General features: G+C 38.1%; 1 protein-coding gene across 2 annotated transcripts; it reads left to right on the top strand.

Moving 5' to 3' along the window:
* The first annotated feature begins 10117 nt into the window (after positions 1 to 10117).
* Positions 10118 to 19256, top strand: LOC104248918 (peroxisomal fatty acid beta-oxidation multifunctional protein AIM1). Of its 2 annotated transcripts, XM_009805273.2 has the most exons (18): positions 10118 to 10423; positions 10527 to 10598; positions 12811 to 12873; positions 12965 to 13021; positions 13159 to 13226; positions 13308 to 13389; positions 13490 to 13545; positions 13970 to 14272; positions 14491 to 14577; positions 15168 to 15342; positions 15510 to 15631; positions 15820 to 15983; positions 16513 to 16767; positions 17034 to 17155; positions 17233 to 17354; positions 17473 to 17621; positions 18048 to 18186; positions 18894 to 19256. In XM_009805273.2, the coding sequence occupies exons 1-18, from the start codon at positions 10330 to 10332 to the stop codon at positions 18939 to 18941; spliced, it is 2178 nt and encodes a 725-aa protein (XP_009803575.1). In that variant the 5' UTR covers positions 10118 to 10329; the 3' UTR covers positions 18942 to 19256. The 2 variants fall into 2 exon arrangements, with proteins under 2 accessions (XP_009803575.1, XP_070003979.1); XM_070147878.1 differs by lacking the exon at positions 16513 to 16767.
* The last annotated feature ends 347 nt before the right edge of the window (positions 19257 to 19603 follow it).

The following is a 19603-nucleotide window of genomic DNA, read 5'->3' on the forward strand; positions in this document are numbered from 1 at the left end:
TGTTAAAGGTTTAGCCCATGAAGGGTGTTATGATATTCGGAAAGAAAGGGAAGTTGAGTCCTCAGTTCATTGGGTCTTTTGAGGTGCTTCGGAGGATTAGGGAGGTGGCTTATGAGCTTGCTTTGCCACCCAGCTTGTCGAGTGTGCATCCAGTATTTCATGTTTCTATGCTCCAGAAGTATATTGGGGATCCGTCTCATGTTTTGGCATAGTTCAATTGGATGATGATTTGACTTACGATGTGGAACCAGTAGCTATTTTGGGTCGTCAGGTTCGAAAGTTGAGGTCAAAGGATATAGCTTCAGTGAAAGTGCAGTGGAGAGGTCGGCCCGTGGAGGAGGCTACCTGGGAGACCGAGCGGGATATACGAAGCAGATATCCTCACATGTTTGAGGCATTAGGTATATTTCTTGATTCGTTCGCGGACGAACGTTTGTTTAAATTGGGGAGGATGTGATGACCCGGCCAGTTGTCTCGTGAGTTATCACTCTGTTTTACCCATTTCTGCTTCTTTATGCTTTGTTTATCCGTGTTATGTGATATCGGGTTGGTCGGATCGAATCCGGAATGAATTTGGTAAGGTTTGAGACACTTAGTCTCTTTTGAGAAAACTTAAGTTGGAAAAGTCAATCGGATGTTGACTTATGTGTTAGAGGGCTCGGATGTGAGTTTCGATGGTTCGGTTAGCTTCGGGAGGTGATTTGGGACTTAGGAGTGTGATCGGAATGGGTTTTGGAGGTTCGGAGTAGATTTAGGCTTGAATTGTTGAAGTTAACATTTTGGCAATTTCCGCTTGATAGGCGAGATTGTGATATAGGGGTCGGAATGGAATTTCGAGAGTTGCAGTAGTTCCATTGTGTCATTTGGGATGTGTGTGCAAAATTTCAGATCATTCGGACGTGGTTTGGTTGGATTTTTGATCAAAAGCGGAATTCGAAAGATTTTTGAAAATTCGGCTTGAATCCGATGTGTTTTAGGTGATTTGATGTTGTTTGAGGTGAGTTGATGATTGGAACAAGTTTGAATAAGGTATTAGGATATGTTTGTACTTTTGGTTGAGGTCCCGGGGGCCTCGGGGTGATTTAGGATGGTTAACGGGAAGTTTGGATTGTTGTTGCAGCTGTTGAACTACTGCTTCTGGTATTTTCGCACATGCTGATTGGGGACCGCAGGTGCGGCGCCGCATATGCGAGAGAGGGGCCGGAGAAACAGTCAGAGGTATGTTTGACTGGGACCGCAGAAGCGGCTAGGAGAACCGCATCTGCGATGTCGTAGATGCGGGCTAGGAACCGCAGATGCGGGTGGCTGTGAACTTAAGTGATTCTGCAGAAGCGGACGTAGAACCCCAAATGCGGTACTGCAGATGCGGTTGAAGTACCGCAGATGCGAAAATGTCTGGGCAGAACATATAAGTTATTTCATTCGCAATTTTGAGCTATTTTCACCATTTCTACTTTGGCTTGGGAGCTTTTTGGACGATATGGAAGAGGGATTTCAAGGGAACTTCATTGAGGTAAGGAATTTGGACTTAAAACTCGTTCTTATGCTATTATTACGCGGATTAGAACTAGAAATCATGAAAATTAAGGGTGAAAATTGGGGAAACTAGGGCTTGGAAACTTAGACTTTTAATTGAGGATTTGATGGACCATTTGGGGTCGGATTTGAGAACTTTTGATATGTATGAACTCGTGGGGAGATAAGGAACCTATTGATGTAAAAATTATTGAATTTCGAGACGTGGGGCCTGGGGGTCGGGTTTTGGTAATTTCGGGATTTGTGTTGTATTTCGATTATTTTCGCTTGGGCTTCGTTCCCTTAGCATATTTTGACATCCTCGTTCTGATTTTGGATAGATTCGACACGAGAGGAGGCCGATTCGAGGGGCAAAGGCTTCGCGAGCTAGAGATTTGACCAGTTCGAGGTGAGTAATGATTGTAAATGATGTTCTGAGGGTTTGAAACCCTGGATTTGCACATCGTAGTGCTATATTAAGGTGAGACACACGCTTAATGACGAGCGTGGGGTCGTGCAGTATTGGGGATTGTGACTTGGTCTGTCCCGATTGATGATTTTACCGCGTATTTGACTGAAATCTATTTGTTATCATCATTATTTGGGCTGAATGCCATATTTGGGTCTTGTTCCAACTATTTGAACCCTTCGGGGATTTTTACTGATATTTACTCACTGTTTTTGTTGTGACTTTATACTTGAACTCAGTCATGTTATATTTCACTGTTTTTCGTACTCAACCGTGTTTACTCTGTTTTAACACTTACATGATCTATTAAATGATATTTTGGGCTGAGAAACATGTTTTACTACTGCCCGAGTGGCTTGTGAGGATTTTGACTAAGTAAGGCCGAGGGCCTATGCGGTGAGGAAATATTTGATACTGATTATGAGGCCGAGGGCTTGAGACATGTACACCACGAGGTGACTTGATTGATATGGGGCCGATGACCTAGTGATGATGCCACGAGGTGGCTTGATATTGCGCTTGGGCCGAAAGGGGCCCCTTCAGGAGTCTGTACACCCCCAGTGAGCGCGGGCACCCATTGTGATGTGAGATTGAGCCCGAGGGGCTAGTATTTTTCTATGTGATTGCCTAAGGGGCTGGTACTGTTCTGAGATATTGCCCGAGGGGCGGACTTGTTGATACTGTGCCCGAGGGGCGAGCCTTTATGTGTTTACTTTTCATAATTGACTGTCAATTACCTTCTTAATTATCGAAAAAGGCTTTTCATGAAACTACATTTGATTTAAAGGATTTGTACCTATCGTTCATTGATTTACTAATTTTAAATGGTTTTACTGCTTCATTATAGAATGCTTTGTCCCTTACGTGATTTCTTGCTTTCAGTCTTTATTTACATTTGTTACTCACTGAGTTGGAGTACTCACTTTACTCTCTGCACCCCTGTGTGTAGATTCAGGCGTTGTTGATCCTGCCAGTGCGAGTTGAGAGCTCCCGGCGGACATTCGGAGTTCACGAGGTAGCTGCTTGACGTCCACAGACCCGTGTTTCTCCCTCTTTATCTTTTCTTTCTCTTATCAAACGTTTGTAATAGTTTGTAGACTCTTCAGACTTGTATTAGGTTATATAGATGCCCATGATCAGTGACACCCCGGTATCGGGCTGTGTTGGGTTGTTCTTCCGCGTATTTATGATATTATCTGCTACTTAGTATTATTTTATCATGTTTCGACTGTTTCTTAATGCTCAATTGTTAATAAATGAAAAATGGGAAGTGTTGGCTGGCCTTGTCTTCACGAGAGGCACCATCACGATCGGATCCGGGTTTAGGGTCGTGACATAAAACTTCTAGACGTGTTGTTTATGACGAATTTCATTCTTGTCTTTTGCAGCTTGATCATCGTATACTTGCCACTGCTACTTTAGCTGCAATAGGTGGGTTATGGTGGTCAACCAGGAAGCTGGATATGCATCCTGCTGTACGACACTTAATCGGAAGCACCATGGGCATGGCTGCTCTGCAGGTATCAACATAATATTCCCCAATGGCTATTTCTTGTCTTTTTTAATTTAAAAAAATAAAATAATTTTATCATATAAAGTGGGAAACAATAGTGTGAATTGAACGCACACCAATTGTGTGGAAGACTTTCACTGGTACCAGTGTGGTTGAATCATTTTGATTTCAAATGCAGGTAACATTGGGCATATCTACTCTTTTTTCATATGTCCCAGTTTCTCTAGGAACTGCTCATCAGACAGGAGCTTTGACTCTTTTAACATTCATGATCCTGCTCAATCACACTGTGCAACGACCTTCTCCGTCACTTCTCCAAACGTTACCCTTCGTCGCGAAAATGGTCTGATATTAAGGGCAGCCCGGTGCACTAAGCTCCGCTATGCACGAGGTCTGGGGAAAGGCCGGACTACAAAGGTCTATTGTCCGCATCCTTACCCTATATTTCTGCAAGAGGCTGTTTTCACGGCTCGAACACATGACCTACTAGTCACATGGTAGCAATTTTACCAGTTACGCCAAAGCTACCCTTCGAAAATGGTCTGATATCGATACCATAATTTTTTATACAGCATATTAAAAAATTATACCATTTGCGATCCTTGCGCAACTTTCAGAATAAGAAAAAATGCCTTTCTTTCTGCCCCTCTTGTTCTCATGCTTTCCCGGGGACTTTAGAATAATTAATCTTTGTACTTTTGTCAATGCTCATTCAGTGAGTCTTTAGAAAATTAGCAGCAATCAACTTTAATAGCAGAGTTTCGATTGGATTTCTATGAAAAGAAACATTTTTGTATATTACAGTCGTATTGTGAATTACCATAATTCTGGTTACCCCCATTTTTAAATATCTGCATCATGAAAACCTGCAGACTTAGAATTTGCCTGGATCAACAGACTAAAATCAAGCTTCCAGGCTTTGGTCTAGTGGTAAGATCACAACTTGTGATGTGGCACATGTTATGGATTCGAATCTTGCTATAGACAAAAGCTTAATATTTAAGTGGAGAACGGTTTTGAATCTGTTCTATTGGTCCTCGACAATATATCGATTTAAAAAATGCAATTAAGTTTTTACTTATTTTTTTCTAAGGAGTTGATTGAACTCATACTACTAACAACTTGTTTGGATTATTGTTACATAATATTTTATAATATTTTGTATTGTAACAATTACAGGGGCATCAAGTTGTTAATTCATACCATGAAAGTTTGGGAGAGGGTGGTGGAAGGGAGGGTGAAGAGAGCGGTATCTATTTCTGAAAATCAGTTCGGATTCATGACGGGACGTTCTACTACGGAAGCTATCCACCTTATAAGGAGGTTGGTGGAAAAACATAGGGAGAGGAAGAGGGATTTGCACATGGTGTTTATTGACCTAGAAAAGGCGCATGACAGGGTCCCTAGGGACGTTCTTTGGCGATGCCTGGAAGTGAAAGGGGTGACGGTAGCATACATTGAATCGATAAAGGATATATATGATGGAGCTAAGACTCAGGTCAGAACTGCGGGAGGTGACACCGAGCTTTTTTCGGTGATTATGGGGTTACACGAAGGATCTGCGCTTAGCCCTTTCTTATTTGCTCTGACGATGGATGCCTTGACACACCATATTCAAGGGGAGGTTCCATGGTGTATGTTGTTCGCTGATGATATAGTTTTGATCGATGAGTCGTGTAGTGGTGTTAATGAGAGATTGGAGGTGTGGAGGCAGGCTCTGGAGTCCAAAGGTTTCAAGTTGAGTAGGACCAAGACGGAATATCTGGAGTGTAAGTTCAGCAGTATGTCGGGGGAAACGGACGGGGTGGTGAGGCTCGACTCACAAGTTATCCCCAAGAGAGAAAGTTTCAAGTACCTAGGGTCTATTATCCAGGGTGATGGGGAGGTCGAGGGGATGTCACGCACCGCATTGGGGTGGGATGGATGAAATGGCGGTTAGCATCTAGAGTCCTGTGTGACAAGAGGGTACCATTGAAACTCAAAGGTAAGTTCTACAGAGCGGTGGTTAGGCCAGTTATGTTATATGGGGCTGAGTGTTGGCCAATTAAGAATTCACATATCCAGAAGATGAAAGTAGCCGAGATGAGGATGTTGAGATGTATGTACAGGCATACTAAACTGGATAAGATAAGGAATGAAGTTATTAGGGAGAAGGTCGGTGTTGCTCCTGTGGACGACAAAATGCGGGAAGCGAGGCTTAGGTGGTTTGGACACGTGCGGAGGAGAACCATAGATTCCCCGGTTAGGAGGTGCGGGCGGTTGGCTTTGGCAGGTACGAGAAGAGATAGAGGGCGTCCTAAGAAGAATTGGGGAGAGGTGATCATGCAAGACATGGCGCGACTCGAGATTTCCGAGGACATGGCTCTTGATAGGAAAACGTGGAGGTCGAGCATTAGGGTTGTAGGCTAGGGTAAGTTCATAGTTGTTCCCTCTTTATACCGGGTAGTCTGATAGAGTTATGCCTAGGTATGCTAGCGGTATAGTTCACACTATTTTGTTATTTTGCATATGATTATATTATTGCACTCCATTTCACCTATTTGGTCTCTTTTAAGATATTGTTATCACTTCTCTTGCTTTTTTGTTGTTACCTATCTCTCCTTTCGTGTCTTTTTGAAATTATTATATCTCCTGTTGAGCTGAGGGTCTCCCGGAAACAGTCTCTCTACCCTTCCGGGGTAGGGGTAAGGTCTGCGTACATCCTACCCTCCCCAGACCCCACTAGTGGGATTTTACTGGGTATGTTGTTGTTGTTGTATTGTATTGTATTGTATTTTATTGTTTAATGAATACAACGTTTGGATAGATTGTATCGTTTGTCGTTGTTTCGTGATGTCATGCACCAACAATATGAAGAATAAAATTGCATCATTACTAAGAAAAAATAGGACATGAAGTAAAATAATTATATAAAAAAGTAGGGTAAAGGATAAAATATGATTAGTTAATAATAAGGAAGAGCAAGATGAGACAAAAAAAAAAAGCAAGGCAATGACGCCACCACACTAAATTCGTCATTTCATAAAATGGCACTTTTTGTCGTTATGTAACGATAAATTTAACGAGACAATAAAATTTAAGTAACAATTAAAACAAACATTATATTTAGAATAACAATACGATATAATACAATGTAATACATCTACGACTACATGTTAAGGCTGGGCATATATCGGGTATAACCAATAGCACGAACCGATAAAATGTTATAGAGTTATTCATATCGGGTTATTAGATAAATAGTTAAGTAATGGTTTAATATTATTTGACTATTGGGTTATCGGTTCGGATCTCAATTTGCCTAATTTTACTAATGGCTTAACCGATAATCCAATAAGCTTTATCAAAATTATAATTTCCCCATTAAGTATATAAAGCCACCTTATGGATTCATTCTCTCATTCTCTTAATTCTTTTAACAATTACTTTCATCTTCATACCTTAATCCTTAGCGTAAGTTTTTTACTTTTTTAAATTTCTCATCTTCATTCTTCAATTAAGATCTTTTAGTTTTAAACTTTAAAAAATTAATTGTTCAAATTTTTGTTTTTCTATTTATTTTTTTCTGTTGCACTGGTTCTTTAGCATTTATAAGATAATGATTTTATTATTTTTCTGTGAGTTATGCCTACATGTACGGAATAGTTAGTAAGATTAAATTAAATGTCTTATTACTTACTCCTGTTGACTTATATATTTGAAAATTGAGATCATTCGTGGGGATTTTTAAATGTAAAGAAAGTTTTCTTTTCTAAAGTTGAAATTTAATCCCGTTTTTTGTTAAGAATAAAAATTTAGTCCATTTCTCTTAACGGTATGAACACGATTTCTATAATAAAAATATAAAAAATTGGATATCTTTTATTATTATCGGGTAAACCGATTACCGAATCGATAATGATTGATAACCGATAAATCGATATTCGATAACCGATAAGGATTGATAACCGATTAATCGACAAGGACTGATAACAGAATCGACCGATATCCACCCCTACTACATGATATGCTTCCCCATTTATAGTAAGCTAGAAACACGCTAAAAGTTGCTTTTACTGAAACTATCTAAAGACCTAATTGCTAAAATATTTGTCTTTACCAAAATTGGCAACATATACTGGACATTGATGTTGATTGTTGACTCTACCAATAGAATTTTTTTTTTTCAAAAAAGCTCGCTCTTTCATTAAAAGAAGGAAAAATATTTTTTTTGGAGCAAACGGGAAGCATATATATTAAAAATTAAAGAGAGTTTGTTACATCATTGCCTAATAGTGTGTCACTTAGGATACATTGATTGCCTAGGCTTGCTAAACTATTGCAAGCATCCATAGATAAGTACTTAACAAAACAACGATCATTGTCTACATCATAATTAACAAGATTAAAAACCACATTTGGAGCTACTACAAATACTTTCGTCTTTACTCATGGACTTTCTTCCATCTTAGATATGGTGTGGGCGACACTGTTGCGTTCCTTAAAAGTGTACTGGAGGAGGGTCACCTTCCCTTGGTGCATTAACGACCTACAAATATTAACAACATTCAAACAGTTTATTACCATATAGTATAGCTTGAATGACCTCCGCACAATCTGTCTCAATTTGTAGTGGAAATAAGTCCCACTCCCGGGCAGTTTTGAATCCCTCCTTAATTGCTTTTAATTCAGCTTCCAGTGATCCTGTTGCATGAATGGTTTTGTTAAAACCAACGACCCAATTTCCATTATTGTTACGGAATACTGAGCTTTGGAAGTTATTGTGAGTAGCATCCACGTTTAGTTTGTATCATCCCTTTGGAGGCCTTTGCCACTTAATTTGAAGTCGAATCTTTTGGATGTGAAGCGAATTGTATTCAGTGAGCATCTTATACTCCACTGCTTTTTGAGTAACATTTTTAAAGAAAATAGCATTCCTCAAATTATTTTGATTGTTAGCATTCCTAGTAATCCAAATTTTCCATAGGATGAAAGGGAGGATATAATTCCAGTCAATTTGGTTGTGTCTTAAAGACACTTTTTGATTTTTTAAATGAGTTATTCAGTGGCCTCTAGATGGATCATGCATGGTTAAAACTCCCAAATTGTCCCAAAAAGTTTTACTTATAGTGCAAGTCATGAAAATATGTGTGATATTCTCTTCTTCTTTCTTGTCACATATGGGACAAATTGGGTCAATGTTAATACCAATGTGGGCTAGGTACTTTCTGCAAGAAAGTCTATTATAGAGACATTGCCATTTAATTTGTCCTGTACTATTCCAAATTTAGCAACTTTATCATTAGGTAAAAAAATTGTCTAATATTATTTTAGCTATTAGGAAATATTCTCTTTTTTTCACATTTGCCCCTAATGAAACTCTATTCCGAGGGTAATTTGACAGATAAATGTAGACTTTTGGAACTTCACTAATAAAAAATTATTTAAAATTAAAAAAAAAAAGACAGTGTGCTAACAATAAGAATATCAAAAGTGTAATGGAAAACAAAAAATTACGCAAAAAAATATTTAAGCAAAATTTGGACATTTTCCCTTAATACAATTTAACCTCAATCTCAAAAAATAACAAGATTTTTTTATTTGAAAATATAATTCCACGTTGTTTTTAATTAAAATTTTAAAAGACTCATTACTTGAGTCAACACGTCAACTTTGACGTACAACTTGTTTGGATGGTTTGATGCCTATTATATTGTATCGTATTGTTATTTTAAATAGCATGTTTGTTTTGCTTGTTATTTAAATTAAATTTTATTGTATCGTATCGTTAAATCTAACGTTATATAATAACGAAATCTACCATTTTATGTAACGATTGATTTGGTGTGGTTGCGTCGTTACCTTATCTTTTCTCTCATCACCCTTTATTATTATTAAATAATTTTATTTTATTATTTACCCTACTTGTTTATATAATAATTGTATCTCATATCATAATTTTTCTTTATAATATTACAAGTTTATTCTTCATATTGCTGGTGTATGATATCATGAAACGACATTAAACGATACAATCCAAATATTGTATTCATCAAACAATACAGTACAATACAATTAGAGAAGTGCATAATTTGATAAATACCAAACTACCGTACCGAAACCAAAAATTTTATTTAATAATCGATAGTTTGGTATGGTATTTTGGTTTAAGTTCTTTTTTAAAAATTGGTATTCGGTATGGTATTTCGTATTTGAACATGAAATACCGAAATACCGACACTGTACCGAAATATATACAAAATTAAATAATACACACATTATTGATTATAACATAAATATTAAACTTCTAAATTTTATTTTTTGTTATTTTTATAGTTTTCCATAAGTTTTATCATTTTTTCCCAATATACTTTCCTTTCACCTTTCTTTGGTTGCCTACTTATGTTTCTAAGTAGGTTTAGCATTTTTTGTTTCTTTTTTTTTACTACATTATAATATTTTTATTTTCGTATTTGTGAGTATCTTATTTAAGAATATTACAGTCTATGACTTTATGCGCTACTTAATATTCAAGCCGAACAAACCGAAATTATATGGCTGAATAAACCGAAACCAAAAAGAGACAAAGCCACGATACGGAATTTAGCATTTTAAGAAATTGAATGTCCAAAATAGCGAGCGGAAGTATCTAAATAAAGTACAATACAATAAATTACAAAAAGAATAAGTAACGACAAGCTGTTATGCACAAAACTGACATCATTATCAACGTCACATCCATCCCTTTCAGATTCAGCGAATCCTCAATATATTCACTTTCTTCTTCTTTTCTCTTCATTTTTTGTTTCACAGAATTTCCAAAATTTGTACCTTCGGAACTGACGGCGTTACAATGGCGGAAGTGAAAGTGACGATGGAAGTTGGAACTGACGGTGTTGCCGTTATCACGATTTCTAATCCTCCAGTTAATGCTCTTGCAATTCAAAGTAAGTTTAAATAATTAAATTCATCTCTATTTATAAGTATTTTAGTTTGTTTATATAAACGGTGTTTTGATTTTGATTTATAAGTTCTGTTTGGTTATTATAGTTTTTGCTGGATTAAAGGAGAAATGGAACGAAGCAGCTAAGAGAAATGATGTCAAAGCTATTGTTTTGACTGGTAAGCTCTCAATTTTATTAATAATTCGTTTTTTTAAAAAAAATATTCTTCTTTTGATCTGTTTGATTTTGGATAGAATTTAGTATCACTAAATAGTACTCTTAATTAGCTTTAGAAATTTATTTAGTGTTCTGAATTATGAATTTGTGAGGCTGATGTTTGTTTGAATTCTAGTAATCGTTGCTAGTAAAATTTACTCTTGTAAAGGTCCAAATTTGCCTTTGTACTATCCGGAAACCGGAATTGTTCAATTTTGTCCTTCATGACACTTTTGATTCATTCATACCTTTGTCATTAGCAAATTATCTCATAGTTGCTCTTGTCATTAACAGAGCTCCAGCGTGAAATGGGTGGACTCCACTTGTCCAAATTCTTCAAAAATAGAAGTTCAATTATACCCCTAAATGTGTAACTATGGTTCAAAATTACCGGAGCTATGCTAGGAGTACAACAACATACCCAGTGTAGTCTCACAAGTGGGGTCTGGGGAGGGTAGAGCGTACGCAGACCTTACTCGTGCCTTTAAAAAGGCAGAGAGGCTATTTCCGGAAGACCCTCGGCTCAGGATGGGGGGAGGGGAGGGGCAATAACAAGCAAAGCAAAATACAAAATTAGCAAAAGGTAATGCATTCAGAAAACCGAAACACAAGACAACAACAAGTAGTAACAGAAAACTAGCAACAAAAAAAAACTGCTACGGAAGGCACCAAGTGGTGTGTCAAAGCTACTGCTACAAACAAGGACAATACTCGACCATCTAACCCTCTACCTTTATTCCCAACCTCTACACCTTCCTATCCATGGTCATGTGCTCAGTGAGCTGGAGCAACGCCATATCTTGCCTAATCACTTCCCCCAATACTTCTTTGGCCTGTCTCTACCTCTCTGTTGGCCCTTCCATGCCAGCCTCTCACACCTCCTAACCGGAGCATCAGTGTCTCTCCTCTTCACATGCCCGAACCATCTAAGTCTCGCCTCCCACATCTTGTCCTCCACAGGGGCCACACCTACCTTGTCTCAAATAACATCATTTCTAATTTTATTTAACCTGGTATGCCCGCACATCCAACTTAACATCCTCATCTCGGCCACCTCCATCTTCTGGACATGGGATGTCTTGACCGGCCAACACTTCGCCCCATACAGCATAGTCGGTCTGACCACCACTCTATAGAACTTACCTTTAAGTTTTGGTGGCACATTCTTATCACACAAAACACCGGAAGCGAGCCTCCATTTCATCCATCCCGTCCCAATACGGTGTGTGACATCCTCATCAATCTCCCCATCCCTTGTATTATAGACCCAAGGTACTTGAAACTTTCTCTCTTAGGGATGACTTGTGACTCAAGCCTCACGTCTTCGTCCTCTTCCTGAGCTGAGTCACGCCACTGAACTTGCACTCCAAGTACTCTGTTTTGGTCCTGCTCAACTTGAAACCTTTAGACTCCAAAGTCTGTCTCCACACCTCTAACCTCTCGTTAACACCACAACGCGTCTCATCAATCAGTACAATGTCATTTGCAAACAACATGCACCACGGCACCTTCCCCTTGAATGTGACGCGTCAACGTATCGACCGCCAAGGCAAATAGAAATGGGCTGAGGGCTGACCCCTGGTGCAGCCCCATCACAACCGAGAAGTGTTCTGAGTCCCCTCCTAGTGTCCTCACCCGAGTCTTAGCACCGTCGTACATGTCCTGAATGTACAGAGAGCAAAAGCTACTCAATTTCAAATAGTACATAGGCAAATTTGACCTTTTTGCTTTAATGAAATTAACTAGATTATCTTTGAATGCAGACTTAGCTAATGCAAACTTAAGAATATAACAAGATGCAGACAACGAAATGGATAATACCAACTAGTAGGGATTAGTTGTTCACTTATACTTACACTAGCTTCGGCAGATTTAGAGAAGCTCTAGTCCCTAATTTGCTTTAAAGTACAAATATTTACTAGTAGTGGAATGAAATGGTCTGAATAGCAGATGCTGATTAGTTGGGGATTGAGGTGTTGTTGTTGTTGTTGTTGTTTTTCTCTCTTCAGGACAAGCTACAGTAAAGGGTTAATTTCCTTTTCTGTACCTTGGCAAAGAAAAACAGTGTTGATTTTCTTTTCTGCTTCATGGTTCATGCCCTTTCTGCTTTTGTTTGCTTTGTGTATGTGGGTCTTCCCTCTTCCTTTTTGTTTATGTTCTCATTGTTTTTGCAGGACATGGTGGGAGGTTTTCTGGTGGTTTTGACATCAATGTCTTCCAAAAGGTTCATACGACAGGTAATGATTAGCTTCCTTTCATCTTTGTGCAAGTTGTTATTGTGTCTCAAGGAACCTTGTTTTTGAAAATTGGAATTCATATGCATTGCAGGAGATATTTCTTTACTGCCTGGTGTTTCTGTTGATCTCGTGGTGAACACTATGGAAGGTAAGAGGACTGTGGGTCCAAATTAGGATCTCAAAATTTTTAATGACTTACTGTAACTTCTTATTTTACTTCTCCGTGTCATTTTCGTGTCAAATGTTATTTATAATACTGTCGATCATTTCGTTTTGTAACTTTAGATGGAAAGAAGCCTGCAGTGGCTGCCGTGGAAGGACTTTGTCTTGGTGGTGGCTTGGAATTGGCATTGGTTTGTGTTCTCTATAAAATGTATTGCATGTGCTTAACTCTTTCTCTGGTGCGTAAATAATGTAATGCATGCTTTTGGTAGGGATGCCATGCACGCATTGCTGCGCCAAGAACACAACTTGGGTTGCCAGAGCTTAGCCTTGGAGTTCTTCCTGGCTCTGGAGGTAACTCTGCCACTTACTGCTCATAGAAATTGCGTTTAGGTTAAATGTCTTTTTCTTTTCTTAGTTTTGACTGAGCATAGAGATTATGTTTCTTCTCAAGGTACACAACGTCTTCCAAGGCTTATAGGGTTGTCAAAGGCCATTGAGATGATGATGGTAAGTCATTCGTGATTCGTCCTTACGTTAACCATTTGCAATTAGTTCCTTTTCAAAGTAACTGCTGGAGAAATAATGTGTTTACCGGGTGCATCATCTTAAACAGAAATTTTCATAGTTATTCTCAGCATTAGATGGTGATTCTGGACTTTCTTTCATGATAGCAACTAAAATAGGATAAGAAATATGAAAGGGCAAAAATGTCACATCCTTATTACATGTACTAGTTCAAGCTCTGTTTTTTGGCTGATTGTGATTGCTGGGTTTTAACTTTAATCAGTTGTCCGCACATTGACGTCCCCCGTGATTGCAATACATGCAGAATAATTAAGTTGCTTTTTACTCAAATTTGTTAATCAATGTAGAAACAATGATTTGTATGAACAACTTCTGTAGCCTAATTAATGTGAACAACGTCTTGCAGACGTCCAAACCAATAATGTCAGAAGAAGGGAAGAAGCTAGGTCTCATTGATGCAATTGTCCCTTCAACAGAGTTGTTGAAAGTAGCTAGACAGTGGGCACTTGACATTGCAGAACGGCGCAAACCTTGGATGCGTTCCCTTCACAGGACCGACAAAATTGGTTCCCTTTCAGAAGCACGGGAGGTACTGAAGTCGGCTAGGCAACAAGTGAAGCAAACAGCTCGGAATATGCCTCAGCACTTGGCATGCCTTGATGTAATTGAAGAAGGCATAGTCCATGGTGGATATAATGGGGTTCTCAAGGTATCTATTGCTCGGTCAATTAATACGTATGTTCTATAATGCGTATGGTCAATTAATGTGTATGTTCAGAAAAAGACAACGTTTTAGTTTAACCATTTTTTGTTAACAAAATCCAGATTATCACAAATAGTGTCATAGAAAGGTAGCTAACTCAGTCTTTAGCCATTTGATAAAAGTGGACCAGATGGATTAACAAGCTTGTTTCGAGTCTTTTTCAGGAAGCTCAAGTATTTGAGGACCTAGTATTATCAGATACGTCAAGAGGTCTTGTTCATGTATTTTTTGCCCAACGGGCTACATCAAAGGTACAATATATGCTTCACCATGGAAAATGATAACTTTATGGACAAGAATGCTGAGTAGGCAAGAATGAACAATAAAATTAATGTGGATGACTAGAACTTATGCTCCCTAGCAGTTTTAAAGCTTAAATCTTTTTTTTTTTCCTCTTGTTATCTGCTGTAGCTTTGTCTCCAATTTCCAAAGTGGCTCTTAAACATTTAACTCTGAGCACATAAATCTGATTACAGATTATTTCACTCTGTGGTTGGGTTCATCTTCTGTTTTTTTCATTACACAAACTTGATTTGGTAGGTTTCATATACTTGAGGTTTCACTTTGGGATGGCTTTTCTTTATGTGCGTCAGCTAATGAAAGTTTGTTACCAGTGTGACTTCACGAATGAGAAGTAACATGGACTCTGGATCTCTTGTATATATTTAAGTATTCTGTACTTGTTAAATTATATTTGTATCTGATCATTCCTGTTGCCTTTATGCTCCTGCTCTAGGGCTAGTTTGACTTTATTAAGAAAGTTATTTGGATATCTGCTTCCCCATGGGACAATCAATTCTATCTTATTTCTGAATTATATTTTACTTACTAAATGGTTCAGGTACCTAATGTATCTGATATTGGTCTGAAACCAAGGCCAATGAAGAAAGTTGCCATAATAGGTGGAGGTTTAATGGGTTCAGGCATAGCTACCGCTCTAGTTCTGAGCAACATATTTGTTATTCTCAAGGAAATTAATCCCGAGTATCTTCAAAGGGGGATAAAAGCAGTTGAAGGTTATTGATACTCTTTCAGCAGGAACTTATTATATTTTAGTAGTTGATGCCTTGGTAATATGTTGTGATAAATTGCGAGATTGTGAGGCCCTTTGACCATTTTTATATTGATACTCCTTTTATGGTCTTGGAAGTTAGAAACTTACATGGAGCACCTTATATTACAGCAAACATACGAGGATTGGTAGCGAGAAAGAAGTTGCAGCAGGACAAAGCAAACAAAGCTCTCTCAATTGTTAAAGGTGTACTGGATTACTCAGAATTTAAGGATGTGGATATGGTCATAGAGGTATGGACTGAACCTATATTTTGCCAAGTAATGTTCCGCAGGATGGTTTCTTCCTTTCCCTCCTTGCTTCTTTGTTTTGTTTCTCTATTATCGTGGTGCTATAAAAATGGCGATGACCAGAATTTTAGTATCCTTAATATGTTGAAATTGTCGTAAGTTTATTTGAAACAGTCCTGTTTTGTCTGTAGGCTGTCATTGAAAATGTTCCGCTAAAACAACAAATCTTCAGTGATATTGAGAAGGTCTGTCCTCCTCACTGTATTTTGGCAACCAATACATCTACCATTGACCTCAACCTGATTGGAGAAAAGACGAGATCTCAAGATCGGGTTATAGGGGCACACTTTTTTAGGTTAGAATTCTTGCCCTGTAACTTTAGTTCTTTACTGAAGGCCAACACTACTAATCAAGAAAAATTGACCATTATGATCCTGTACAGCTGATTTTCAAGTATAAAAGTTATTATATTGTATGTGTTTTGTTGAGGGGAATATGACCGCTACATGAAAGAGAAGTATAAATATAGTATGGAAACAGAATAATGTGGAACAAAGTGTTATATGGATGTGAGGAGATTATCTTTCACATGTCTCAATAGTTTCATTTTTAAGTTTTGCTCCCAGAAAATTTGGGATATTCTTCAATTCGTCTTTTTGTTATTTTGTTCTTTATAAGAGAAATTGGGGAGATATAGAGCAAAAGCTGTTATTACTGCTGCCTAGCAATCTAAAAAAAGGGAGGAGAACCTAGTGAGAGACTCCTGCCTAACAAGCTAATTGCTCCTTCCCTTTTTTATTTTTATTTTTAAATGGAAATCCTTGAGATAATTCTGTTGGAGCACTTTTGTTTTGCACTTATGATTGATTTTTTGCTATGGTAAGTCCTGCTCATGTGATGCCTCTGCTGGAGATAGTACGGACCGAGAAGACATCTGCACAGGCAATTCTCGACCTCATGGCTGTTGGCAAATCAATAAAGAAAGTACCTGTTGTAGTGGGAAACTGTACTGGTTTTGCTGTGAATAGGACATTCTTTCCATATTCCCATAGTGCACATACTCTCGCCAATCTTGGAGTGGATGTCTACAGGATTGATGCGCAAATCACTAGCTTTGGTCTCCCTATTGGTCCATTCCAGTAATTCTCTTCCACAAAGTTCTCATTTTTTTTCATGTGAGGGATAGTAAACTAGTCAGCAGTTCTCTGCAGCCTGCAAATGCAATTTTCATGGTAGATTTGACTTACACAGCTTTAAGATGATTTATGTACAACAATTCAATTTTTTAAATGCACCTAGAACATCAACACTAACAAGTTTTCTTTCCGCATACAGCAGCCTGCCTACTGCAAGCAATAGTTAAGTTGGTTAGGCATGTAAAATAATTTGCTTCAACATTTTGTAGGCTTCAGGATTTGGCTGGATATGGAGTAGCTGTTGCTACAGGGAAAGAGTTTGCTTCGGCTTTTCCTGATAGAACATTTAAGTCTCCAATGCTTGACCTTCTAATAAAAAGTGGGCGAAATGGTAATATTGCAAGTCTCATCCTTTGTTTTATTGCTTTCTAGGTAATGATTTTTCTACTGACACTGGTGGTGTTGCAGGTAAAAACAATGGAAAAGGATACTACATTTACAAGAAGGGAGAGAAGCCAAAACCTGATCCTTCAGTGCTTCCAATTATTGAGGAGTCCAGAAGGCTCACTAATATTATGCCTGGAGGAAAGGTATTACCAGCTAACAAAAGCAAATCTCAAATCATTAGTTGATTATTGGTTCTGAAGGGTTTTTAAAATTCTAAATCCCCTCACCATAACCGGTTTCTTTGTTTTTAATCTGTGGCAGCCAATATCTGTTACCGATCAAGAAATTGTTGAGATGATACTCTTTCCCGTTGTGAACGAGGCATGTCGTGTTTTGGAAGACGGGGTTGTAGTCCGGGCATCAGACCTTGATGTCGCTTCTGTACTTGGAATGAGTTTCCCATCTTATAGGTTGGTTCTCTACTGTGAATTCAGCATTCACTTGCTTCATGGATAAGTCAAATATTTACTCCGTGCTAGCTTGTGATAACTAATGATTTTTGAAGTGTGAACAACGGGACTAACACAAAATCAATATCTCCTGTTTTGCTTGGTATAAACGGGGAGTAATCTCGCATGCTTAGGGGAGATTGTATACCCAAGAGACAAAGGGATTGTTAAAACTAATCGGTGGAGAGGAATGGGAAAGGATGGAGGGAATAGACAGTCTACAAGTGCAAGTTGTTACCAAATCATGGTGTTTACAGAAGACAAAAGATCACCAGCTTTTCTAACCTTTTTTTCTCGACACTTTGTAACTGGTCTTTTCTTTTTCCCGCCAAAACGAGCACTTTTTTCTTAAAACAAATGTTTCTTACAATGATTTTCCTTTTGCAGAGGTGGCATTGTTTTCTGGGCAGATACAGTTGGGGCTGATCATATATATAAAAGCCTCAAGAAGTGGTCAGAACTATATGGTAATTTCTTCAAGCCATCAAGGTTCTTGGAAGAGAGAGCAGCAAACGGCGTTCCCTTGGTAAGAACTTGATCTTATAGATTTATCATGCAATATATAGATCTTTTTACCTGTCCCGTGTGTCTCATCTAGCAATTTGGTCATTGATTTGTGCCTATGAATTATTAAGACTCAATATACAGTTGAGATAGTAATCTCGGCAGATGTAACAATTATTACTTTATCAGATTAGTCGAAGTATCAATAATAAAAAATACATCACCATAATTATGAGCCCACTTTCACCAAACCACATAAACCAGAGATGTTAGTCATGTCGCTATAATTTGCACCATCTTAGGTTTAGTTCAGTTTGTTGGGATGAAAAAACAAGAGAGAGGAGATAATTTTATGCTGCTGGCAACAGCCACGGAGCTGCTTACCGAAAGATTTCAACTCTATCGTACTTTGGAGTTGGAGTAACTCCAATATTCACTGCCAATATCCACTGCCAACTACAAGATAGTTGGAATAACTTGTTCTGCCTTTATTGTAAGGAACCTCTCAAAGGTCTGGGGATTGCTAGCTCCCTTTCATAAATTTGGATGATGCACTAGGAATTCTTCTTTGGCGGTTCTTTCTTGATTAATTTCATCACTCTGTTCAACTTGGGAGACTTACAACTTACTGTTGGCAGTTGTGTGCACATTTTGAACTCCGATTGCCTGCTGTTCGTGCTATGTGCATATCTCAAATGTTAACTTATAACATCTTTTCGTGTGCTGCAGAGCGCTCCTCCTTCTACCCCTTCTTCATCTTCAAGGTCACGCATGTGAGCAATGCAATAAAATTTCAGATACTGTGGAAACAGGACGTAGTGGAATATGGAAATGTAAAATTTCCTTGGAGAGACGCACCTACTTTGACCTCTTCAGCTTGTATAATGTTAACTTCTTTGGTATAGAACAACCCAATTTCAAGTCCAATTTAGTGGTGTGGACTGTCGACAAGGATGTAGCGGATTGCTTAGTTTTTTGAATAATGTTGGAAAAAATTCCAACTTTTTACATGCTATTTTCTATTTTGTTACTATAACAATTATTGTGTTTTAGAAGTAGATCAGAAGTTCATAACGTCGAAAATTGCACTAATCAGGCGTAATTTAGTGAGTTTAGCATCTACATGCTTGCTAGTTTTTTTTCACGGAAATATTACTTTCTTTGAACAATTTCATTTGTCAGCAAATTGAGGAAACATTTGTAGAATTATAGCTAACAATTAGTAACAATTATGTATGATAAGATAGTTCCAACGTTGCAATCTTGCCCTAGATATGCTTCTATTAGAATCATCAAAACTCTATTGAAGCAGTCCTAACATAACAACGTTTGGGAAAGATAAGGCGTATGCAGATCTTACCCTTATCCATTGAGGACAAAGAGATTGTTTTCGTTAGACCCTCGAAAATGGGCCTAACATATTCAAGCAAATACAGGAT

The sequence above is a fragment of the Nicotiana sylvestris genome, chromosome 6 (genome assembly GCF_000393655.2).
Source record: "Nicotiana sylvestris chromosome 6, ASM39365v2, whole genome shotgun sequence".
Lineage (NCBI taxonomy): Eukaryota > Viridiplantae > Streptophyta > Magnoliopsida > Solanales > Solanaceae > Nicotiana > Nicotiana sylvestris.